The sequence below is a fragment of the Phocoena sinus genome, chromosome 8, assembly GCF_008692025.1.
Source record: "Phocoena sinus isolate mPhoSin1 chromosome 8, mPhoSin1.pri, whole genome shotgun sequence".
Taxonomy (NCBI): Eukaryota; Metazoa; Chordata; class Mammalia; order Artiodactyla; family Phocoenidae; genus Phocoena; species Phocoena sinus.
Genome location: NC_045770.1, coordinates 107,486,139 through 107,511,761, shown reverse-complemented (window position 1 = coordinate 107,511,761; position 25,623 = coordinate 107,486,139). Strand labels below are relative to the sequence as shown.

The 25,623-nt window shown below is 57.3% G+C and overlaps 1 protein-coding gene across 1 annotated transcript in view; it reads left to right on the top strand.

Annotated features, from left to right (window-relative positions):
* Positions 1–25,623, top strand: part of SHANK2 (SH3 and multiple ankyrin repeat domains 2) — a 544,666-nt gene that overhangs the window by 209,138 nt on the left and 309,905 nt on the right. Inside the window, 1 exon segment of the mRNA XM_032638880.1 lies at positions 509–603. Coding sequence (XP_032494771.1) covers positions 509–603 — 95 coding nt within the window.

Here is a 25,623-nt window from a genome sequence, read left to right as displayed (position 1 = left end):
TGTCTGAAATCAGACAGAGAAAGACAAATACCCTATGATCTCACTCCGAGTGGAATCTAAACCAAACTCATAGAAAAAGACATCAGATCTGTGGTTCCCAGAGGCAGGGCGTGGGGGAAGTGGGGGAAGGTGGTCCAAAGTTGGACTTCCAGTTACAAGATAAATTAGCCTGGGGATGTCACACTCAGCACCGTGGTTCCAGGTAATGCTGCCATGTGGGACACGTGAGGGTTGCTAAGACAGTAGATCCCCCATGTGCTCATCACAAAGAAAAACATTTTTGTAGCCATATGAGGTGATGGCCCTGAACTAAACTTATTGGGGTCATTTCGCAAAATAACGTAAGTCGAGTCCTTATGCCGTACGCCTTCAGCTTCGTGCTGGGCTATCAACTGTATCTCAGTAAACTGGAAAAAAGGGAGTATCTCTTGTTTTTAAAAAAGGAAGTTCTGTTTGGGCTCATTCTGCCGTCAGGCCGTCAGGAAGTGGAAGAGTGTCGTGAACTTAGTGCTTTAACGTGACTCCCACTCTTGCAGGTGGCGATCATAGCCGGTAACTTCGAGCTGGCTGAGTACATCAAGAACCACAAGGAAACCGACATCGGTGAGTAGGCTGGCGGCGAATGAACCTTGGGGCGTTCTGTGGGATCGGTCACCTCGTTAGATTGGTTCAGAGTCTGCTTTTAGCAAAAACCTTCACAGAAAGCAGAGTGCTAGCATCTTCTCCGCCTCTCTTGCTCCAGTTTCTTAACTCTTGGCAGGGTTGGGGTAAGGGAAACCTTAGATGTCAGGCGAGGACGCCGGCGGTGGTCGCAGGGCATTGCTGTCCATCCAGAGAACCAGATCACTTTGCAACTCGTGGAGATGTGTTTCTGGGAAGATTCTGTAACAGACAGGATTCCATTTAAAGTAAGAGACGGCAACGAAATGAAGCAGGGAAGCTCCAGGGGCACCCCCTCCCCTCCCTCCTCTGCATCCCTCCCAATGTCTGCTGATGACCACTCCCCTTTCTAGTACCCCTCGTGCCAACCAGGAGGACTGTCTCTGGGGCTCCTCCCCTCTCCCATCGCCCTGCCGGCGGCTGGGCCCAGTCTTGCATCTTGGAAGAGCCCGCTGGCCTGTTTCCTCCAGCCCCGGGCTTACACAGGACATGCAGCGGGGAGCAGTCCCACTGGACCAGCAGCGGTGAGATTTCAAGATGGTGCCATCCATCGAGGGGGTGGGCAGCGGGGCTCCAGGGCATCTGGAGAAGGAGCCAGATGGCGTCTGTGTCTTGTTGCCTGTGCCGCTCACCCTGAGTTTGGGGCTGGGGACGAGCGATACCGTGTGTTTGGCTGTCCAGTCTTTACCGTGTCGAGTGTCTGGCGGGCGCCCGCCTGCCCCTGAGAATCGCACAAGGATGCGCGGCTGGATGCCTGCTTGCCTCATCCGGTTCCCCTGAGCCGAGCATCGGGGCCTCCCAGACGCTGCGCCCGATGCTGACGCGAGTCCTCCCGCGAGCCGGGGCGGACCTCCTAATTGCTCCGCGATCCGGGCCTCTGCCACGGCCACATCAGCATCTTCCTACACACATCATGCAGATGGGCGAGTTCACGTCCGCAAAGTGCTTTGGGCAATGAACTGAGCTCTCCAACTCCAAGCACCACCCCCCTAAGACGAGAGAGCGGTACAGTCGGACAGGGTTGGCTTGAGGTCTACAAACACCGGTTACTGTGAAGGGAATGGGAACTCTATTGAGCAGGGCAGGTACCCAAGAAGACAGGTGTGCAGGCCCCAAGCAGGACCGCGGGATGGTTAATGGCGCCAAGGACCCCTGGATCTCTGAGCTTCTGCGATGGTGACAAACTTGGGGCTACCTACCCTCGTTGTTTTCACTTTCCCTTGCCTGGGGCCCGCACGCCAGGGGGAGGCGTGAAGTGGTTTCCTTACCCAGCCGTCGGAAGGGAGTCGAGAGAAACTAGGGACTCCACCCCCTGCCCCCCAAGCCCTGCCCTACACATTCCCACCCCTCCCCACCCCAGCCGTGAACCTATCCTGCTCAAAAAGTGCCCATGTTAAAACCCAGGTCGGGGAGGTTCCTGGCTTGTCTCTTCCATTTCGTATCTGGGATGCAAACAGCTCTCTACAAACAGGTTTTCTTATTATAAAAATAATACCTGTCTGTTGGGTGAACACATTTTAATTACCACTCACCCAATCGAGTCAATGATTTCATTAAACTGTAAAGGGCTTGCCCTGTCGAGAGATGGGGTAGTCACGGTGGGCGCGAGCGACTTCCGTGGGTCACGGTGTGGGGATTGAGGTTTGAGGTCTGCTTGCTGTACCTTTGTAGACGCCCCGGGGCTCAGTGAGGATGTGGGGTGGCTTTTCCTGTCAATCCATGCCCCTCCTTACCTGCGCCGTGGGCTTTCCCTGGCGTGTCCCAAAGGGAAAGGATAGTACGGAAAATCTGCTTCCCTGCTGGGTCCTTTCAGCATCTCCAAAGAAGAGGAAAAAAGAGTCCTCTTCTTTCCTCTGGGTCGTCTGACTCAGCATCTGTGATTGTGAACTAGCAAACTGTGCCATTTAAGTGGATTCTATTGAAATTTCACAGAGAGGTGATGAAGGGCACGGAAGCTGCGGGTCCCTCGTGGGCGCAGATGTCACTCAATGCATTCATTCTCAAATGCACAGTAGATCCATCCTAAGATCCCGATTCAGCGTGGTGTTAACTAAACCTCGAGGTTTGAACCCGGTTGTTTGCTCTGTGCCCTGTGCCCCACCCCCCCGCCCCCAGCTTTGCATCTCTCCTCGTTACCGGCGGGGCTGGATGCTGGGTGTGGGCGTGGGGAGGGTCTGGCGCTGTCCCCGCCCCCGTGTGAGTCTGGCTAAGTTCCGCGTGCGGGTCCGTGCCTGCCGTCTCAGAAAGCCGCCCTGCCTCTGGGAGAAGGGATAAGTCCAGGGAAACAGCCAACCCTTTCTGAGCCTGCAAGCCCAGCGTCCCATGCTCCTCCAAGGATACGGTCGCTGTCTCCGTGTGACCAAGGACGAAGCTGACATGGGACGTGGCACTTGGGTTGAGTTCCCCCAGAAGCAGACCTTGAGGCAAGGATTTGAGGGAAGTGGTTTGCCGTGGAGGTGGTGCCAGGCGGCAGCAGTGGGAGCACAGAGAGTAAGTCTGGAAGGGACAGGACGCCAGCTCAGGTGCCTTAACGAGCAGGTACTGCAGGCACCTGAGGCCCAGTCCCATCAGGACCTCCGGGGGGGTCGCGGGAGCGCACCTTGGCCTTGTCTCACCCCAGGGGCGAGGTGACTTGTACATTTACCCACCAGGTCAAGTTCCTGTCAGTTCAGGCCTGCTCCGTGCCAGGGAGGACCCTCCTCGGGGAGACGCAGGTGCCCGTAGGGGCAAGTGGCCCACGTACCCGGCGCACTGAGTGCCAGTGGCTGTGGGCAGGGCTCCAGTGGCATCTCCCAGGCGGGACTCTCCCAGAACCACGTGGTAGAGTGATTGGCCGGGCCAGGCCTTGAAGCCAGGCTCACATGACTCCGGGGGGCTCTGGGCTCTTCACCGCCAGTCTCCCTGCCTCCCTGTGAGCCTAGAACAGGGGGGCTGCACGCCAGGGCTTCAGGCAGCAACGCAGGCTGGCGCTGGCACCGGGGCTGGACGCGTGGGTGGAGGGATGGAGAGGGAAGAAGAGGGTGCTTGGGTCCCAGACCGCTGACAGGGGGGTGGTCCCCCGGGAAGTTCTCCTCTGGGCCTCCTGGTTCAGGCTTAGTGCTCTGTGGCCACCAGAGTTGAGCATCTCTCTGCCGAACTCTGCTCCCCAGCTGGGCTGAGAGGGCAGGGGCAGGGGAGGAAGAGGACACTTCGGGGGCAGCGTGAGGCTGGGCCTGGGGTTTGCAGAGGGGTCATCCGAGAATCAGTTGGATTAGGACGGAGGTACGGGCCCCGCAGGCCAGCAGCCCCGAGCTGTGCCGTCAGGATGACCCCGGAAGAGGCTTCGGCTTCCACATGGAGTTTTCACATTTCAAAGAGAAATGTCGGCCTCCCCTGGTGGCGCAGTGGTTGAGAGTCCGCCTGCCGATGCAGGGGACGCAGGTTCGTGCCCCGGTCTGGGAAGATCCCACGTGCCGCGGAGCGGCTGGGCCCGTGAGCCATGGCCGCTGAGCCTGCGCGTCCGGAGCCTGCGCTCCGCGGTGGGAGGGCCCACGACGGTGAGAGGCCGGCGTACCGCAAAAAAAAAAAAAAAAAAAAAAGAGAAACGTCCAGCCTGTTGCTTCTCTCCCGCTGTGACATATTCAAGGGCGCTGGGACTGCTCCTCCCCTGCGGGGTCAGGGTCCCCGGGAGGCTTTACCGAGGAAGGACACGGCCTGCAAGCTGCTCTCTGGAGGAGGGACAGAGGACAGGAGGCCTGAGGACAAGCTTGGGGGATAGAGCCACCTCCGTGGGGCGACCAAAGGGAAGAGTTCTGACAGGAAAACCTCAGAAGCCATTGGTCCGGAACTCCGACACCACTGCCCCTCTGTTCGTTCCGGTCTCGGGAAGAATTCGCGCCTCCCGGGAAGGGCGGAGGCAGCCCTTCTCCCCGCTGTGCTGTGCTTGAACAGCCCCGGAAGGCCTGGGAGGAGCTGAACTAGCAGGTGCCTGAGGGGCCGGCTCTTTCCTCTCTGCCGCCATCTTTCCAGGAGCGTCTTCTTGACGCATCCTCTCCGCTCGGGCCCCAGCTCATCTGGGGCTTCGGAAACATTCGTTTGTCCCGGGCCTTGGCCCTTTCGGAGCTGATGACACAGAGGGCGATGTCCTCCTTGCCTCCCTGCCCCCGGGGTTCAGGAGTTCGTTGAAAGGACCGCAGACCCCGAACCTTCCAAACCGGGAACTGCCCATCAACCGCTGTCCCACGGAGAACGGCGCACGTCTGCTCAGAAAAGCAGCTCCCCATGCGCTCGGCCACTGCGATTGTTGCGTCCACTCCACTTCCCCCGTGTCCCGGTCCCCAGGCACCTCGGCTGCGTCTTCATCCCCCACCCCAGCGAGCCTTCTGTGTTTCTGGCAGTCGATCCCCTAGATGGGGAATTCTCTCCTGTTCCTGACCGTTCCTGACGCGCCGACAGAAACCCTCCGAGGCTCCCCAGTGTCCAACAGCACGTGCCGGGTGTGGGTGCCCCTGGGGAGCTCGTGTGGAAAGCAGGTGCTCAGGGCAACCCCTCCCCCCCGAGAACCTGACCCGGGAGGTCCGGGGTGGCCCCTGCCATCGCCATTTTCCATCCTCCAGCAGTTCTGACCGGCTTCCCGGGACCTTCCAGGCCTGCCTGCCCTGCCCCCATGTCTGATGGGCTTTACACAGAACACGAGGATGGGGCTGCCATAACAAAATGCCGTCAACTGGGTGGCTTCGAACAGCCGAAATGTGTTCTTTCACGGTTCTGGAGGCTGGAAGTCCAAAGTCAAGGTGTCGGCAGGGCTGCTTCCCTCTGGGTGCCCCGGGGAGGCTCCTCCCTCACGTGTCTCCCAGCTTCTAATGGTAGCTGGCAGTCCTTGGCATTCCTGGGGCCAAGGGGATGCATCCCTGCTTCTTCGCACCACCCTCCTCTCTGCCGTGTCTCAGATCTCCTCTGCTTCCTCCAGTAAGGCCATCAGCCTCTGTATTTAGGGCCCACCCGAAATCCGGGACCATCTCTTCTTGAGATCCTGAAATCAATGACATCGGCAAAGACCCTACTTCCAAATAAGGTCCCGATGATAGGATCCAGGGATTCGGACTCGGACACGTCTTTTGGGGTCTGCCATCAACCCCGCGGAGGGCACTCACATTGCTGTATGACTGTCGCCCTGGGCTGTTACAGTGCCTGGCGCACGGTGGGGCCTCAGTAAATGTCCGTTGAATGAGTGACCCCCTCCCCCGTCAGTGTTTCCACTCCACATTCAGCACCTCCCCGCCCGCCCTTCTTGACATAAAATCCTGATTTCCCGGCACCTGGAGTTGGGTGTCAAGGAGCCGAGCCCTTTGTGGGCAAATCGATTCCTGGATTGGGTGTGTTTGCCAGGGTGTAATGTTCTCTGCCCCCCAGGCATCGTCAGAGGCGGGGGCACAGGGCACTGGGTCGTGTTGGGGGCAGTGCTCTCCGCCCACACAGCAGGTCTTTCTGGGGCCATATGAGATTGGGGGTCTCCAGTTGGTCGTGTGTGAGGCTCCCTGGCCACATGGCTCTTCTGCTCCAGCTTCTGTGGCTTGGCTTCCCTGACCCCTGTGACCTGGGAGGGTGCTGTCAGAGTCTGTCCTGGTCAGGGCTATCTTTCGTCTGCCCCCGGACTCTTGAGTGGTAGGCATCTGGTATGATTGCTGGGGGACTTCATAGGCCGTTTGCCTCTTTTGCAACCTCAGGAATCACGGTCGGGGTGCTGGAGAGGGATGGGGGGGGCGTACTTCTACCTTATGATCTTCAGTAAAATTTGACTTCCTAAGCTGTACCACAGCGTAGCAGCGATCCAGAAGAATGGGGACTCACGTCCTGTATCTGAGGCTGCTGGCTCTCGCCTCTGTCAGGAGGTGCCCGTGATGCTTGCTAGCAGGGTTGTGTTTATCAGGCATTTAGTGGGGCTAAATGGGGGCTGGGACACCATTTTGGAGAGCACAGCCTCACATGTCAGGATCCTGAACTCAGAGGAAATGAAGGTAAGACTCACCTTTGCCTAGATCGTGTTGGGTTGCATTTTTGAAGATAAACATGGTGGAAGGATCCCCCAGATTCCAAGTTAGGCTTGGGGTTGATTTTGGTGTTCAAAGTGAGCAAATTGAAATGCTACACATTTTCCTGACTTTCTGCATGCAGCCTAATCGATGGGATGCCTTTCTGAAAAAGTCCCTTTAACGGCTGGAATATCCCCCGCCTCAAGCCACGGAGCCAGCCTTCAGTTTTCCAGACACAAAAGTGCCCCGCTGAGAAATCAGGGCACTTAGGAGGCTCCGCTGTGGCTCTAGGGGAAGACGCTAACCGTGTTGAAACACAGGAGGTGATTCATGGGCCCTCCGAGGTCTGTAGAATCCGGAAGTGGATCCAGCTCGCCGTGGAGATAGAACCCTATCCCTTTAAAAGAGAGATTGCATCTTGTCGTGAAGCGTTTCTGTTCACAGTCCAGCCAGCATGTATGTTGCTGCCCACCGGAGCTGTGGTTCATTTCTTTTTTCTTTTTAAACTCCCTTCCTCTTTAAAAAAATTAAATGTGACCTCCATTTGTTAATTTCATTTCCTACTCAGAGAAAGTGATGGTCTAAGAGCGAGCGTGAATACCAAAGTTAAACCTGCTTGTTTTCATCCACTGCTGAGCTGTGGCTGAGTCCATGAGCCCAGTGGGTCTAAAAAGCTTTTGCCATCGAGCATTTGCGATGGCTTCTGTAGGATGGAGGTCCCCCAAAGCAAGGCTGCTGGGGAGCTGGGGAGCTCGAATCCGAAATAGTCATGCAAAGATTAAGCGTGTTGCAAGCTGATAAGCTCTGGACTGGGATAACCTATTTTTTTACCACCTTTGTTATTTTTGGTTTTGCCTGGCTCTGTGGGGAGAGGCACTGTCATGGATTAAATGACATGGGTTGTTCTTCTTCAGCGGAACAAGGTTTGTTTTCCTATATCTTGTCCTTCCGCAGCTACGGGGAGAGAAGCGAGAGGCTTTGCTTTTTTTAAATGAAATCCATTGAGCTGATGTGTGAGTTTGGGTGTCTGATGAGCTGCCCAAGGATCGCTTGGATACCGTTGCTAGGTTTCGAGACGGAGTGGCTATGTCATTACGTTTCAGATATGTATAGATGGTGAAGAGAGGGAGGTGTTTTCAAACAGATTTCTTAATGCATTATTCTGGGGCGGGGGCGGTGCGGTGTGTGCGTGTTTACGTGTGAGAATGTAAAATCTCTGCTGATATGGAGCTACGATGCTTTAAAAAAAAATAATACCTGCTTGGTAGCTATTCACCTGCTGTGAAGTAAAATAGATCCGACTTGAAGGCAGCATTCGGATCTCCTGGCATTTGGACTGTCAAATATGCTACTTACCATGAAACGTAGCAATTATATTAAGTATGCATGGCATCCTTTGTTTGCACGCAGAGCCGTCGGGTCCTGGGGAGAACCCAGGGTTCTAAACTGCTTCATTTCATCAGACTGGCTCGTTCGGGGTCAGCACTGCCGAGCCTTCCCCTTGTGAGCTTACAGAACGAGCCTTCCCAGGGAAAGCTGGGTTAGTTTGTTCCCTAGAAGGATGTGGCCATCACAGCTGTTGCCTAGATGCCCAGAGAATATTTTCAAAGCAAGTTGCTGAGGGAGGGAGGCGTGATAAAGCCCCAGCAGACACAGCCTGAGCAGATGCGAGCAGCCCGCTGTCGCCCCGTCACAGCCGATTCTGCTCCCGTGTCACCGCCCTCTCGGGGCTGAGGGAGCCGTGCGGTGTGTGCGGGCCACCTGTGCCCGATGCCTCGTCCAGCCGGGTGCGCGTGGCTCCCTCCTTGCCGCTTCCGGTGCCGCCAGCCCCCCTCTTCTGTGTCTCCATCGTCCTGCTCTCGGTGTGTGGTCATGTGCTCGCTGCTGTAGCTCCCCTCTCCCCCCACCCAGGCATAGCTGTCTCCGAGTTTATCCCCAAATCCTGGAACATAGCTGATGCTCCGGGGCGCAAGCTAAGGTGATGCCCGTTTGTGACCCCGCACGAGGACTGCTCTTGTGTTCTGTCGGGATGGCCGACCCCCAGCCCTGATGGCCGGTGAGTGTCCGCTGGGGATCCCCGGTGGCCTTGGTCTGTCCCAGACGCTCTGCTTCACTGGATTCCCGGAGACACTCGTTGTCTTGGTCCCGAGAGGGTGCAGCAGCGGCCGTGAGGCCTTGACACCCTGTGCCCTGTGTGTTTCCCCTGCTTTGTCGTGTTCTGCCCCTGGGGCTCTCCCTGGCCCCTTCACACGCATGCAGCCTTGGAACGCTGCCTGACGGAGGCCCAGGCTGGGGACGCGCCCTCCAAGAAGTCCCCGGCTGTGATGCCCCCCCGTGCAGAGGATGTACGTGGCTGCTGGAGCACGTGTCCCACCAGAGATGCTCAGAGGATCCGCCCACCTGCCCGCACACATCTACTCCTCTGGGTTGAACTGGTCCCCAACCCTGAGCCTTTCTCGGCTATTCGTTGCCCGCTCCTGCACAGTTTGGGCCCCTGAGGAAGACCCCTCCCCGACTCCATCCCCTGTGGACAAGCGGGAGCCCCAGAGACCCCCCCCCCCATCTCCCCCCGGCCTCAACCACACATTCTCTGCATAATTCCCTTCAAGGTGAGCACCTGCCCGTGCCGTGGCTCCCAGGCACCTCAGGCCCCAGCGCCTTTTATAACCATTATCGCACAGCACCACCTTCATTGTCCGAGAGTGAGATTCATAGATAACATACCCTAACACACACATGGAATTTTTAAAAATCGGCGTAACATCCTAACTGTCCTGTAAGGAACGGAAGGCAGAGAGGGATAGGCGGGGAGGTGGCCTGCGCGTCCACGAGAGGGTGTCCCACGCAGGAGGGCGCAGGCCAGGGCGGGATGCTGCTTCCCTCCGAGCACGCTCAGCCTCTCATCCCTGAGCGCCTCGGGCAGCTGTGACACCAGGAGGGCCCCGCCAGCCACCGGTGCCGCGGTTTCCTGCAATCGTGAGCTGTGCTTGGCAAAGTTCCGGACCAAACACCACGAACGCTCTTTCACTTAGGTAGTGGCTGCATTTCCGGAGAGCTCAGTGAATATCCGTGCAGAAGGCGGTGTGTCTGTTGAGTCGGGGTGGGCGGGAGCTTATGCTCAGATAAACAGGCTTTGCGTCTCTACAAACGTCTGGAGGGTCACTCACAACTCATGGACTGTCTCACGACTGCTGGACATTCGGGGAGTCTGGCCCCTGCCCACCCCCTGTGACAAGTACCCCCCCCCCCGACCAACTACGGGAACCCCCCCAAGGCCCCTGCAGCAGGGTGGACAACGGCCCGTGTGGGAACCGTAGCTGCGGTACTGACGGGGTGGTCCCGGGCACAGGGGGGAGGCAACCCCGGACTGCAGGCCGCTGCATCTCTGCATTCCCTCTCCAGGGGGGCTCCTCTCCAACCCCGAGCACCCGCTGCATCTGATCCTCTGGCCTGCTTCCAAGACCCGGCCTCTGATCCCGTGTCCTGGGACACACGTCTCAGCCCAGGCCCATCCTTTCCTTTCTCTGAGGCTGTGCTCAGACCCAGTGGAAGTGGGTCCAAGAGCGGGAACGAGTGAGTGGGTGCCCTAGGGTCCCTGGCTTTGCCACTCACCCTGCTTCCTGCAGCTCTGCTGGGCCTCCCTTCCCCTCTCCCGGCCCCTGGGTCCCCTCGGCCGGGCTCTGGCTTTTCCCCACCCCACGCCATTCTTCTCCCACCGTGACTGTCCTCCTGGTGGACATCGTGTCCCAGCTGAAGGGCTGGACTTTTGGTGGTCGATTCCCTGCAGATGGAGAATGTCTATGTCTGTGGGAGGGAGTGGGGAGGGGCTGAAGCCAGCATTAGGGGCAGCGAATCCCAATGGGCTGTAGAGTCAGGATGGCTCCCTGGAGGAGGAGGCAACAGGCTGTCTTGATCTGAACAGCAGAAACAGTTAATGCTGTTTCAGTGCCCTTTCATGCCTGGATCGCACTCACTGCTTTTGTTCGATCCCTGCCAGCAAGGTGGCACTGTCGCTGTCCCCATTTTACAGGTGGAGAGAGTGAGGCTCCCAGACTCAGAAATGCATTCCATGTCGAGGTCACGGGGAGCTGGGGTTTGGACCGAGCCACCCTTAGCTGCCATGATGCTGTCCTTGACCCTTTGTGCATCCTGGACCCTCCCCCGCCCCCCACCCCCGCTCACCGGCAGTCCTGCCTCCTGGGGCGTCAGCAGGCAGCTCCCCAAGGCTGCGCACAGAGGAGCACGTCCCCGCGGACAAGCCGCCACCTTCCAGGAGGGCCCCGAGGGCACCCGTCCTTCCCCACCCCCAGAGCTCTTGGCTGATTTTACCAGCACCTTCTGGGTTCTGCCTGCCGAGCCCATGCCCCCTCTGCACCCACCAGCCCAGTTGCCCCAGCCCTGGTCTGTCTCCCATTGACACCAGGTCAACGGGAGCTGGTGCAGGCTCCTGTCCCAGAGCCGGCACAGCGGTGACGGGACCTTCCAAGGAGAGCAGCCCTTGGCCAATTCCAACCCTTGGCCTGGGGTCTTTATCTGAGCCATTTCATCCAGGAAAACCAGTTTCCCTGCTGCTCCGAGATGTGCCTTAACGAGTGGCCTGTAGGACGAGGAACCCAGCACCTCTCTACCGGCTCATCCCTCAGGATCCCTTCCTCTGCCTTCCCCTCGACCACACCCCCACCCCGCTTCTCCTCCACGCTGGCTCACCTGTGCCCTGACTCTGGTCCTCGGTATGTGCCTCTAGGGGACGGTTTCCAAACTCTGCTTTAGTGAGTTAAGTGCACCTGTGTCACAGACGAAGGCTCCAGTACAGCCGAAGGAGATCAGGGCTCTGGAACTCACCGCCCACCCTTAATTCGCACGTCTGGGGAGGTCTAGTGGGACCTCCTGAAAAGAGAACAGGCCAGGCTCCTTGGAGATTCACCTCTGTCTTAAGGTTTGCACACGCCCTCCCCCCGCAGCCTTCATGGGGAGAGCTGTAGAAGGTCAGGGTGTTTTGGGAAGTAACTGTCTTTTGAGGGGGTGACAGTTGGTGACCCCAGGGAAACTCAGACTCAGAACGTGAAGGAGTCCAGAGGAACCTTACAGACGCCTCCAGAAACCCAGGCCGCCCCCAGGAGGTCCCGTGCCTGGCCTGAGTTGGGGGGAGGGGACAAGAAGCCTCCTTCCCAGCAGGACCCGGGGCCCCACGTTCTGGGGACGGGAACCTGTGATTCAGAGAGGCAGGGCTGTCGTGAGGCTGCCCCGCTCGGGCAGTGGCACCAGGAGCTGCATCTTTTCACCCCAGCCCGGGGCACTCCCTGTGGGGTCGAAGGACCAGCCAGAGCAGATGGCCCTCGGCTCCCCCAGGGCCGCGCTAGGAAGACCCGTCCACCTCCAGGTGGAAAGTCCTCGATGCCGCCCACCTGTGCGGCCTTCACTTCTAGCCGCTTCCACGCAGCTCAGAGGGCTGCTGGCCCATCCGCCTGCGGCCCTCTGTCCACCCACCCCCTTTCCCAGGGCACCTTTGCCGCCTCCATGGGTCACCCCCGCCTTCCCCGTGGTTCTCCCAGCAGGGGCCCTACCCCGCCAAGCTTTCTCCGCATTTGCAGGGTTCCCTTCTGCATTCAGAGTAGAAGCTTATTTCACAGAAATCGGGGTGCACGGTCCCCTGGGCTGGATGGGGTGCTCCCGAGAGCAGGCTCTGGGCCACTCCCCATCCTTTACCACCACAGCGAGAGTGCTGGGTCCCACCTGGGCTCTGCTCTGACCCCTCACGTACGACCTTCCATTGTAGGGTCCCTGACTCACCAAGCCTCAGAGCGACTACAGGACCCCAGCCAAGGTCCCCGTCAGGCTGGTGTCCTGATGCCAGGAGAGGGGGTCCCTCCCCTGGTGTCCTGCTTTTAAGGACCCATCCGTTCTCAGCAAGCCTGGCAAAGCCCCACGTGGCCTTTACGGAAACGCACACACCCCGGAATTTCTGGACTTTGGGGCGTAGAACCACCTGGAGTGTGCACATCTCAACTATGTCAGGAAATAGGCACAGGAAGCTACCTTGTCATGAAGGTGCAAAGGCGGCTGGGTAGTGGGACCAGAAGGAAGCATTAGGCCAAGTGTCAGGAGGACATGGGTGCAACCTGGACTCATCTGTGGGACCTTGGGGGAGCCCCAGCATCTCTCCCGGTCTCAGCAGCGACTGCAGGCGTGAGCACTGTCTCCACTCTGTCCCACGGCTGCACTGGGGGCTCTTTTATGATTAGGGCTGAGCCCAGATTCAAATAGAGAACTAAGTGTCTTTTGTTCAAGTTCTTCGTGGCTTTGCAAGTGTTTGATCTCATACGCAGGCTGAGGGCTTAGAAGACTGTGTGGGGTAGAATTCGACTGAATGCAGAAAAAGGTTTCTGTTCTGGGTTTAATGAGAGGGAGTGGAAAGACGCTTAAGGTGGCTTTCGAGAAAAAAGAATTGTCCACATGGGCACAGAAGAGGTGCCGACTTTAGCCAAGCTAGAAGGGACACATTGATGCTAAGGGAGCGTCAGGTGGTCAGAAGGGAGGCCGAAGAAGAGAAAATCAACCTGTCTTGGCTCGTGGGGTGAAGAGTGTCAAGTTCTCAGTCATCCGGGTCCAGGCACAAAACAGACATCAATTTACACTCATCCCTGGGGCCATTGGCCAAGACCTTTGGGAGGTCCACGGGTGTCCTCCGCGGGAGAGCTGGGAAGGGAAGTCTGGACAAATACCACAGCCTCGAGGGGCAGGATGCAGCTGGAGCTGGGCTGAGGGCAGGGAAGCAGCCCTTCCCTTAAGTCGCGGTGCCATCATTCGTCGTTGGCCGATGGCCGGTTCTAGGTTCTGTGGTCATCCTGCAGCCCGCGGGGCGGGGAAGGATGCTACACCAGAGAAAGGACCAGAGAAGGTGGCAGGTGCTGGCGAGCACAGTAGGCGGTTCCTACAGAAATCTGGCTCAGACACAGCTCGATGATTTCCCCAGGATCACATGCCCATCCCTGGGGTGAGGTCGGGGTTCAAGCCCAGGTCTCCGACTCTGCCTCTTGTCCATCACATGCCCTGCCTTTCCTGTAGAGTTTTCCAGCTAGTGGAAGCCAAATTCAACATGGAGAAGGGGAAAAAGATTTCAGAACACTGTTTTGCTCCTTTGGTTACGAATTTATCGATGTCTTTTTTGGTGCCCAGAACAGATACTAAAATATCGATGAGGAAGAATGATGACAAAATTGTGTGACCAAGGGTTTGGGGTGGGAGTGGGGGGCAGGCGATAATCTTTGCTCAGTTCTCGCTGGGGCCACGCTTAGATCCGCTCTGCCAGGTGAACAGCTCCCAGACAGCACCAAAGCTGGTGTGAAGGGCTCTGAGTCCTGGAATTCTCCAAGGCTGGGGGCTAAGGGCACTTGTCAGTGTTCAGATGGACCAGGCTAAGAGGCAGTCAGAGCACTGGGGGTGGGGGGGGGGGGCATGCCTGTGGCCCCAAGAGAGGACGTCCTGCCTCTAAATGCTTGCTCAGCTGCATTGTTTCAGTAGAATTCACCACCATCACTCAGAGCTAGGGGACACCTGTGGTTGGCAACGAGGTCCCGGGTGTCCATTGCCTGTAGGGCCTGGGACAGAGTGGGCATCCAGTAAACGTCGGGTGACATATTTGGACGTATATTCTCTTCATTCCGTCAAAGGCATGCTTTGTATTGAAGCCCTGCATCCCCTACCCCCGCCCAGACCCTGCCATCTTTCTGGCCACACGTGTTTCTCTCACCGACAGTCCAGTGTCGGTGAGGACGGTTTGTCCGTTGTGCTGACCACAGGTCACTGGTGCTGGGAACAAACCCAATTTTGTCTTCTCGGCGTCACAACAGCAAAGTTTTATGGGAACTGGCAAAAAGTTGGGAAAACGGTGAGAGCGAAGGGTGATGGTGGCTGCCGTGGGCCCTTGCCCTCCATCGGGGTCTTTGCAGTGACGCTGAAGAAGGGACGTCTTCCAGGTGGTTCTGTCGGCAGCGCCTCCCACCTACCCCGAGCCATTGGCCGAAGGGTCAGGGATCCTGCCCACTCCCGGCCCGAGACCTGCCATTTCCATTTCCTTATTTCGCTCATTACACGTCTCGGGCCACTGCGTCCTCCTGTCTCCCGAGCAGATGTCGCTCGTGGGGGCTTTTTGAGTGTCAGGCCGTTGGAAGCCTTCCCTCCTTCTGCTGCTAACGCTTCTTGCCAGAGAATGTTACCACGGTCAAAGCCAATCGTATCAAATTCGTTTAAAGGTACAGCTCACGGCTCAGTGTCTCAGAATAGTCCCTGAATTCTGGGATGCCACAGTTGTCATGGCAATGGTTCTTTGTTTGGGGAACCACGGCGTTATCCTGTGAATGGCATGGGTCCGAACTGCAGGTTTCACCTCCCTTGGGGGCCACCATCCAGCAAGCAGAGGTGCCAGACGGACTTGGGGGCTGTCTGTACTCCTCCCCTTTCCGTCGGCGCCTGTGACCATCTCCGGTCTTTTAGATGTTTGGGCTGAGTGGAGAATAACGAGTGGAATGAAGGACTGTGTAGAGGGGATGAACACTAGGGCTGTGCTCAGCCTGCCCCGAGGAAGCGGGTTCCTCGGGGTGTCACCGGCTCCCTTCCTTGTGGCAAGCCAAGAGATCCCCAGCTCTTTGCCCTGCCCAAGCGTGAGCCCAGATTTCAGCACCAACAAAGGAGCCCATGACACTTAAGACTGACAGATGAGAATTCCTACAAATCAGTTTGAATTGGCCCAACGGGGGAGGGGGAGGGGGTGAGAAGGGACCCGTCGGTGTCCGTGGCTTAGAGGACACACACCAGAGAATGGATATGAACATGGTCCAGAGACTGGTCGGGGACTGGTCACGCCTTTCCCGTGGCGCCTGTGCACCAAGACCGTGGTCTGTGGAGGGCACCTGCGTGGCCCTCGCCGTTCCTGCCGGGCCCTTTCTGGAAGGAGATTTGTGCTTTTCTGCTTCCTCCCGCCCGGAGCCCCCAGCTCACAGCCTCTCCTGCTTGTGTTTCCTCTTCACACACGTGTTTTTCCTTCCTTTTCTGCTGTTAACCCTTCTCTGCAAACTGCAGGGCTGGGAGCGGGTACCTATAGGGCGGGGCGTCTCCACTCCCACACCCCACTCTTCACCCCACAGGCCGTCAGACGATGCAGGATCCACACCCTTTATCCGAAAAAAAGATCTCGGAAGCGAAAGCTTGTTCATAACTCATTGGCAGTCAAACTTGACCTGAACTGATTTGAGGCTATTTATACCCTTTATTTACCCTACTTTGTGTGATGGTCCATCATCCCCTGCAGGAATCCGCACGTGATTGATTATGGGACTCTGTCCAGACCCACCAGTGGTGCCGTGATGGACAGCACGTGGGCTGTATTATCATGACGCAGCCGGGCAACAGCCCCACCCCACGCTTTTCAGAGACGGTGGCCTGGATCTGTATTTGTTGAATGAACAAGAGTTCTTAACCTTAAAATAACCCTGGGTCTACCTCCTAAGGATTTCAAAGGATCCTTTCGAGATGCTGTTGCCTCTGAGGATGGGGTGCATCTTTGCTTTAAAAATTAAAGGGCATCTTATTTGGAAATCACAGAGGCTTTCAGAGAATCTCTCCATCAAGGTCAGAGAAGGACTTTGCCTCTTTCCCTGCCCATCCCCAGCCCCCTCCTGCCGCATGTGTCTACGGTTTCCCATAAAACCCCGCAGGGGCCTGGGAGGGCTGAGCGTATCTCCCTCTGCTGTGTTTAGGGTTTCTTCTCTTTCAGTCAGAGACACGGTTGTTTTTATTTCTCCAAATCTCTGTTTCCTCTTTTCCTGCCTGGCCGGTTCGGCAGATGGGTTAGGGGATCGTCAGGGTCTGGGGCCAGGGGCTCACGGCCTCCGTGAGAGTCAGACGTGGGCTCGGTGCAGATAGGCTGCCCAGGCACAGGCTGTGTCCACGTTCTGCCCTCTCTCCCCCCCGCCCCCCCCGCACCCTAACCCTCTGTGCTGGTGGCTGGCAGAGCTCTCCCCTGACCTCTGCCCAGACCCTCAGACCCACCTCCTGCGTGCGGGATCCACTCACCCAGGTAGCCCAGACCCCTCGCTGCACCCCAGGCTGCCATCTGTTTTGGGCTGAATTGTGTCCCCCCAAATCCATACGTTAAGAGTCCTAACGCCCCATACCTCAGAATGTGGCCTTATTTGAAAATAGGGTCTTTACAGAGATAGTCAAGTTAGGCCATTAGGGTGGATGCTAATCCAGTAGGTCCTTATAAAAAGGGGACATCTGGGGACAGACTTGCACACAGGGAGAACGGCCTGTGTAGATGCAGGCCTAGGTGGGGGTGATGCTTCTCCAAGCCAAGGATCCCCAAAGATGGCCACGAAATCTCCAGCAACGGCAGGGAAGAAGGAAGAGATTCTCCCTCGCAGCCCCCGAGGGAACCCACCTGCCGACACCTCCATCTCAGACTTCCACCCTCCAGGACTGGGACACTAAATCTGTTGTTTAAGTCCCCAGTCCGTGGGGCTTTGTCGCGGCAGCCCTAAAACACGGATACAGCATCTTCCTGGCCAACAGCCCTTCCTCCTGTGTGTCCCCGTCTCAGGGCACGAGAAGCCGTCACCCCTGACCGTCCTAGATTCTTCCTGGCTGCCCTGTCCAGCCCACCGGACTCCCATGTGTTTTCCCTCTAAGTAATTCCTCAATCTGCCCCCTCCCTCCCCACTGGTTTGGGCTTTTGTTTTTATGTCACCTGGACCACGGCAACAGGTCATGGTGGTCTTTGCCCTGGTTTTGTCCCCCTTCGCTACCGAGCACTGCAGGCCGAGCGAGCTTCCACCACTCAGATTCTGTTGTTCCACTTAAAACCCCTTCCATGGTACCCTGGGCATCCTCTTCTTATAAGGACACCAGTCATGGGATGAGGACCCACCCTCCTCCAGTACAACCTCATCTTAACTCATTATATCTGCCAAGACCCTACTTCCAAATAAGGTCCCCTTCACAGGTTCTGGGTGGACACGAATTTGGAAAGGGGGAAAACGACACTGTCAACCCCAGTGCGGGAGTCACTGTGCACCGCGTGTAGGGGTTTCCCGGACGAGGGGGCCTAGGGTGTCTCAGGCAGAGGAATGGGGTACAAATTGCTGGAGGTGAAGGGCCCCGCACGTCCCCAGCGGTGACCTAGCAGCAGGGCCATGGCGAGTGCTCTACGCAGAGCTCCCGTCACTCGGCGACCCGCTGCCCTGTTCACCCCACGTCTGGAGACCACGACTCAGAGCGTGACGTGCCTGAGTTGTGCAGCCGCCCGCCCCAACGAACACCTCTGCTCACGGCCATGCATCAGGCCCCAGACACAGGCCAGGCAGCACGCCCCGGCGCCCTCGGGAGCTCTGTGCCCTGGAGCCTGGCTGGGAGCAGGGACAGCAGGCAGTGAGGTGGGAGAGACAGGCTGGGTGGCGGGCAGGTCTGCACGGAGCTTCGCCCCTCACAGTGCAAGCCCGGTCTGGAAGCATCAGTTCCCCTCTCCACCCCACCCCAAGTGCGACACATGGAGTCGGTCCCGACTGGTTTCATAACAGCAAGGTGGTACATGCCCTGCATCCCCTGCCTGTGGGCACGGCCCCCGTCATTCATGCCGGTCTGGAGGACTGGCCGAGGTCGTGGGGTTCTGCAGTGTATCGGTCAGCTCGGGCTGCCACCCCACAGCTCAAACAACAGCATTTTTTGTCTCCAGTCCTGGAGGCTGGAATCCGAGATCCAGGTGTGGGCAGGGCTGATCCCTCCTGGGGCCTCTCTGCTTGGCGTGTAGACGGCCGTCTGCTCCCCGTGTCCTCACGGGGTCGGCCCTCTGTGTGTGCCTGTGTCCTGGTCTCTTCTTCCTATAAGGACACCGGCCATGTAGGCATAAGGCCCACCCTAGTGACCTCATAATTTACCCTCATTAAAGACCCTGCGTCCTGGTGGGAAGCATCCACACAGCACAGGGAGATCAGCTGGGTGCTTTGTGACCACCTAGAGGGGTGGGATAGGGAGGGTGGGAGGGAGGGAGACGCAAGAGGGAAGAGATATGGGAACATACGTATATGTGTAACTGATTCACTTTGTTATACAGCAGAAACTAGCACAGCACTCTACAGCAATTACACTCCAACAAAGATGTTAAAAAGAAAAAGAAATATAGACCTTGCCTCCAAATACAGTCACAGTTGTAGGTACCGGGGATTAGAGCTTCAACAGATGGATTTCGGAGGGACACGGTTCAGCTGATAGCACGCGGTGGCCACCTGCACACGGCCTCTGCCTTTGGGAAGCCCGCCCCTTGGTTCCAGGACAGTGGCGCTCTGGGTGGGAATCGGGTAGCTGAGCAAAAGGGACCCGCTAAGGATGAGAAGGGCCCCCGTCCTGTGCTGGTGACCTAGGCCTGGCACAGGCAGCTCCTGTCAGGTGGCCCTTGTCCTTGCATCCCCACCACCAGGGGATTGCATCCCCACCACTGGGTGTGGACACGGCACAACTCGACATGCCGGCTACAAGCGTGGACTCTGGAGCCCGTTCTCGGTCTGCGTCTTGACTCTGCCACTTAGGGGCTGTGTGACTTTAGGGGGCTAGTAACTTAACCTGTCTGTGCCGTAGTCACGTCCTCTGTGTCTCAGGGGAAAATGCCAGTCAGCGCCCTCGGGTGGTTCTGGTGAGGAGTGCTTGTCAGGGCCGTGCCTGCCTTGAAGCGGTGGTGATGGAGAGGGACTCGTTACTACAGTACAAGCCCCAGTTCTCAGAGGGAGAGCCCAAGTCCTTGGAGCTTATACGACTTGGCCTGACTGACCCTGGAGGGTGCAGGGTGGGAAGCCAGGTTTGTCCGAGAACAGGTCACACACACGGCTCTGGGTCCGTGGCCCGTGTCTCTGTGTCACCCCGACCCTGGGCAGGTGGGACCCTTTTCTAGGTTGAGCACGTAACTCACCCGCAGGCTCTTGACCACACTGTTGAAAGTAAGAAAACAAAACTGAGAAGGGAGAACTTCCTATCGCTGCTTTTGCTATTTGCGTTTCTAATTAAGCCATCAAATACCAGCAGGCTGCTGGATTTGCATGGTCAGCCCAGGGGTCGGGTCGCCCGGTGATTCCACCCAACTGCTCGCCCAGCGTTGGCACTGATCGGCTTCATGGGAGGCGGCGGGCAGTGATGGAAGGAAGTGGTGGCAGACATGCTGTGGGAACGTGCGGGAACATGGGGGCGGGAGGGGGGACCATCATCGCAGGTGCCTTGGGGGCCGCCGTGGAAACCCACCAGCCACGTCCCTGGGGCATTGGTGCTGAGCGCTCAAAACCCTTCCTGGGAAACGTTACAGAGGCATAGACAAAAATGCCCAGGCTGTAGCTATCGTCACAGCATAATGACTGTGCTGCGGGGTAAATGTTACAGGGAGGCTTTTCCTGGGGTGAGAGGCAGGCCTCGGGCTGGCTCTGGCTTTGGTGCGTGATGAGTACAAACCTATAGGTTCCGTCCTCCAAAGGCAAAGTGGCCGAGCTCACCCCTTCGTCCCGGGCCAGTGGCCTGGGGAGGTGTCTGTGACCCGAAGACCAGGAAGAGCTGTCTGGCTGCACATCCTGTTCGGACGTGCGAGGCTGCCCTCCTGTCCCTCTGGTGCTGGAACCCTGGCCCTGGCCCGGGCCTCTGGAACTGCCTGTGGCCTCTGCCGCTCGTGTGGAGTTGGGTCCCTTGCAGGGGCTCTTCCCTGGCCCCTCCACCTGTTCCGGATTCTTCCAAGGACTTGGATGGGTGGGAGTCCTTTCATGGGACCCGCCCCCGCCTCCTCTCCCTGCCTGCATCTGTTCCTGCATGGGTACCACTCGAACACTTCCCAGCCCCCAACTTAGGACGGACGTGTCTATTCTAGGGTTTGGGAGAATCCGAGTGGGGAGTCCCTTCCCCGGGGACCTCCCACTCCCCTCTCAAGCACCCCTGGTCTGGTTCCAGTCCCCCCGGGCTCCCAGTCACGCTCTGGGGCCCACGCAGGTGTTACTCAGTTGGCATCTGCTTCCCTGAATTGCCAGCCATTGGCTCCTGCATCTTTTGGAGTGAGCCACGGTGAGGGGGGAGAAACACCAGTGGGTTCGCTCCTGGACCCTCATCTCTTACCTAGAGATGTCCCCGGGGCTCTGCTCCCACAGGACCACGTCCTCAGGACCGGTGGGACCTGCCTAACGGCCGGGCTGTGCCCAGCCATGCCACGGGAGGGCGGCTGTCTCCAGGAACCCCTGTGAAAATGTTTCTGACACTAGATCCCTCGAGAGCCCGACAGACCTGCCTTTGGAGCACGAGTCGCAGTTGTGTGGGCTTGTCTGCTCACCAGCAAGACAGCCTGTGTTTTTCATAAGATGGAACACGGCCTCACCCTGTGAGCGAGTCCCTGGGCAAGAGGAAAAGCCGTACCTGCCGCCCAGCTGGGGCTTGTGGTCCCACTGGGGGAGAAATCAGAGGGCCATTCACCAGGACACGATGAAGTTAGGCGGCCGTTAGCGGGAAAGGAAGGTTTAGGGCCTCACACTTGCCCGGGGCTCTCCTGGCCAGAACTGCCCATCCCAATGGGAATTACTTGGGGGGCTTCGTTCTGGACGCTGCCCTTTCTGCAGGAGCCGTTGGGTTGCACTGGTGACAGGGTAGACACAGGAAAACTCACACCCAAAGGGACCTTTAGTGATGACTAATGTCTGCTCTAGGTTGGTTTGTTCCCAGCTCCTTTCATGAACTGATAAGAAAAGTCATTCTTGCTGAGATTCGACTTTTGGTTTTACCCTCCCTCCTTGGAGCTTGCTGCCCTCAGATCCTCAAACGCCTCCTTGGGTGCATGAATTACTGAGGTCCGCAGCAAATCGTGATTTTGACTTTCTGGAAAATCAACACAGAGAAGCACTTAGGACTCTCTGTGTAGCCAAATGTTAGTCCTGAATGTTCCTGGGTCTCATCTGCCCCTTGGTTTGCATTCCACCTTGGCTCCAGGATGCTAATCACCCACTTCTCACAGAAGCCTCCTGTCTTCTCTTCTGCTGTGTCTCGGTTCCTCCTAAACCATCCCCCCGCCCCCGATTTGGTGCCAAAAGGAAGCATGGGATCGTGTCCCCGAGTTTTATTATGCTTCCTGCTTTCCCATTGGCAGGGAGCGGCCCGGCTATGCCGTCTGGGGTTGAAGCCCGTGTTTTGCCGAGAGGGTGTAGACCCGGACGCCTCCCTTGTGATGTGTGCCTTGGAGTCCACTCCAGAACACGGGACACTGCGGGGCCTTCAGACAGGGCAGGGATCTCGTCACCAATGTGCTGACAGCTCAGGAGGCTGAAGGATGGTGGAGGACCACCCGCCCCCCCCCCCCCCATAGTAACTGCAGGGAGAGGAGGACGGTGGTACCAGAGCCTCGGGGGCTGGGATCACCGGGGAGGGGCCCCCTGACCGATGCCCCCAGACATTTTATCTGGTGACTGAAGTCATGGTGGGGGCGGGGAGCAGAAACTCAGGCACCATCGTTGCTCCTGGATCTTTGGGGCCAGGCAGCCCCTGGCCCAAGGTGGTGCTCAGTTTCTACGGAAGGAAGGAAGGAAGGAAGGAAGGAAGGAAGGAAGGAAGGAAGGAGGGAGGGAGGGAGGGAGGGAGGGAGAGAAGGAGGGAGGAAGGGAGGGAGGGAGGGAGAGAAGGAAGGGAGGGAGGGAAGGAAGGAGGAGGGAGGGAGGAGGGAAGGAGGGAGGAGGGAGGGAGGGAGGGGGAGGGGGAGGGGGGAGGGAGGGAGGAGGGGAGGGGGGAGGGAGGGAGGAGGGGAGGGAGAGAGGAAGGACAGGTTCACTCGTTTGGTGAGACAGTGGTCAGGTTCAGGCTGTAAGGAAAACACCACTTCTCAGCCGCTTCATTGAAGGCGATGCCAGGTAGTCTCCACAGGGCTCGAGGGTGGTCTTGAAGATGCCTGGTTCTCCTCAGCTCCTGCCTTTTGAGTCTGCCTTGCTCCCCCGACCCCCCAAGTGTCCCGTCCCATGGATGCTGTAGGGGAAGCGGTCGGGGAGAAGTGAGTCCCCCAGGGAGCAGGCATCCAGGGAGGCCCCGCCCAGGGACTGGGCAAGCTGGGCATGTAGGAGGAGCCGCCCACGTATTTTAATAACATAATGAGTCTGGACGATATAATAACCTCCTGCCCCGCTCCCCACCCCGGATAAAACCTAGCAGAGCTGGAAAGCCAAAGGAAAGGAGGGCGTAATGGTCCTAGTTCAGCAACTTTTAGGCAGGTCTCTCTGCTTTGCCGTGACTAAGTATGGAATTTCCTTTTCTTTCTAAGTTGCTTTTTTGTTCTTTTATTGTTTTTTTCCCATAATAAAATAAAAAGTTAATTTAAATGAAGGTATTAACATATATTTATTTATTGCACTGATGTCACTGCCATCATTTATTTTTAAGTTAAATTTTATTTAAATTATTTAAACAAATAACATTCCTTTTGTCAAACTAAACAGTGAAAAGTTTACAGATGAGGACCCTGAGGCAGTTTCTCAGTTTTTACAAAGGGCGTGTGGGCAGGGAAAGCAGCTTCGGGGATAGGAATAGCAGACTTTGGGAAAAGATGTGGATTCCACTCAAGACCCCATCTTTGCCTGGCGACTGGGGGTTGCTGGGTAACGAGGCTGCTGCATCTCATCAGGGCTGGGCGGCCCATGGAAGCTCCCTAAGGCAGGTGTCCTGGTGACAACTTCCGTGCTCTCTCTGGCAGGACAGCACACCTAAGCCCGCTTACTCATAGGTGGATTCCTCACCCAGTCCACTGTGTTCTTTCTGTGTCCCTTCAGAACAGGGACATTCTAGGCTCACATGCTCCAGATTCTCGGTCAGTCTCAGTTTAGACTTTGCTGAATTCTGCACCATCTTTTCTTTCCTGTGTACTCGCTTCCCCAAGTGCCCGTGAGCCAGACCCAGGATTAGAAGTTGAATCTCTCCGGTTGCCCTCAGTGAGGCTGCAGGTCTGACTCCTCTGGCCTCCCCAGCATCTCCAGGGCCCCTCAAACCCACCCCTGGGGTCTCAAAGGAGGGTTGTCTGAGTCAGCTGGGGCTGCTGTGACAAAGCCCCACAGACTCAGTGACTTCTAAACAGCAGACATTTATTTCTCACAGCTGTGGAGGCAGGAAACCCGAGATCGGGGCCAGCACGGTCGGTTCCGGTCACCACCCTCTTCCCGCCATGCAGACAGCCTGCTACCTGCTGTGTCCTCACATGTTGGAAGGAGAGCAAGCTAGCAGTCTGGCTTCTTCTTATAAGGGCGCTAATCCCATCACGGGGGCTCCATCCTCATGACCTCATCACTTCCGAAGTCCCCTCCTCCAAATGTCACCACATTGGGATTAGGGTTCCAATGTAAGAAATGTGGGTGACCCATTCAGTCCATTGCAGGAATAGAGAGCCTCTCCACAACCAGCTGGCTTTACCTTGAGAACCCCCAGGTCACTGGGTTGGGATCTTGCCCAGGTCACTTCTCATCAGGCCTCAGTTTCCCCATCTGACAGTGAGGGACCTGAGCCAACCTGTGGCTAAGCCACCATCACTCACTTGGGATGGACGTTGCTGAGGACATCATGGGCTCCCTGAACTCTGTGAGCACAGAAGGTTCTTTCTTAACTTTTTTAATTTGCCCCGGACATTCCCATCTTCTTTGCCCCCCTCCCCTTTTCCCTATACACAAGCCCCTCCAATTTGAAAATGTGCAAATAGCCAGGGTCCCAGCAGGGTCTCCACAACAACAGAGCGGGGTTTTATCTTCCAGAGGCTGGCCCTTGGAAAGACCTCTTCCCTTTTCCTTCTCTGCCATGAGAAGTGGATGGAAGTGGACGCCTGGGCCTGATCTGGTCCTCAGCAGGGTGTCTGGGGGTCGGTAACGAGGGCTCAGGACGGGATTGCCAGTGCCTCTTCCCTGTGGCTCCTTGCATTAGTTTGTTAGGACAGTCGAAACAAAGTCAACAGACAGGGGCTTAAAACAGCAGAAACTGGGCTTCCCTGGTGGCGCAGTGGTTGAGAGTCCACCTGCCGATGCAGGGGACACGGGTTCGTGCCCCGCTCCGGGAAGATCCCACGTGCCGCGGAGCGGCTGGGCCCGTGAGCCATGGCCGCTGGGCCTGCGCGTCCGGAGCCTGTGCTCCGCAACGGGAGAGGCCACAACAGTGAGAGGCCCACGTACCGCAAAAACAAAACAAAACAAAACAAAAACACAGCAGAAACTGATGGTGTTCCGCATTCTGGAGGCTGGAAGTCCAAGGTCAAGGTGATGGCAGCACCGCTTCCTTCTGAGGGCTAGAGGGAGGATCTGTTCCGGACCCCTGTCCTTGGCTTGTAGACGGCTGTCTTCACATTCACATGGGGTCCTACCTGTGTGTGTGTGTGTGTGTGTGTGTGTGTGTGTGTCTGTCTGTCTGTCTGTCTGCCTCTCTCTCTCTCTCTCTCTCTCTCTCTCTCTCTGTGTCCAGATCTCTTCTTATGAGGACACTAGTTACATTGGACTAGGGCCCACCCTCATGATCTCCTTTCAACTTGATTACCCCTGTAAAGGCCCTATTTCCAAATAAAGTCACAACCCAGTCTCCACCCCAGCAGCTGGAAGAGGGATCTTCAAAATAGAACCTAATTCTGACCATATCACCCCCACCCACTACCCCAACCCCATTGAAACACTTCATTGCCCTCGCTGTGGGTTTAGCATCAACCCTAATCTCCTTTAGGCCTGGGAGGCCCTGTGTGACCAGCCTCTTCCCAGCTTCCACTCATCTTGGGGCCATTCCGCCCACTGCTCTCTGAGTTTCAGCTGCACCTTCTGCTCCTAAGGCCACTTTATCTAATTTGGGTGCTGCCCTGTTCTCCGTGATCGCGGCTGCCTGTTGATCGCATGGTTCTCCTCCAGCTTAGATCACTCATTTGTTCCTGGGCTTGTTTATTATCTGC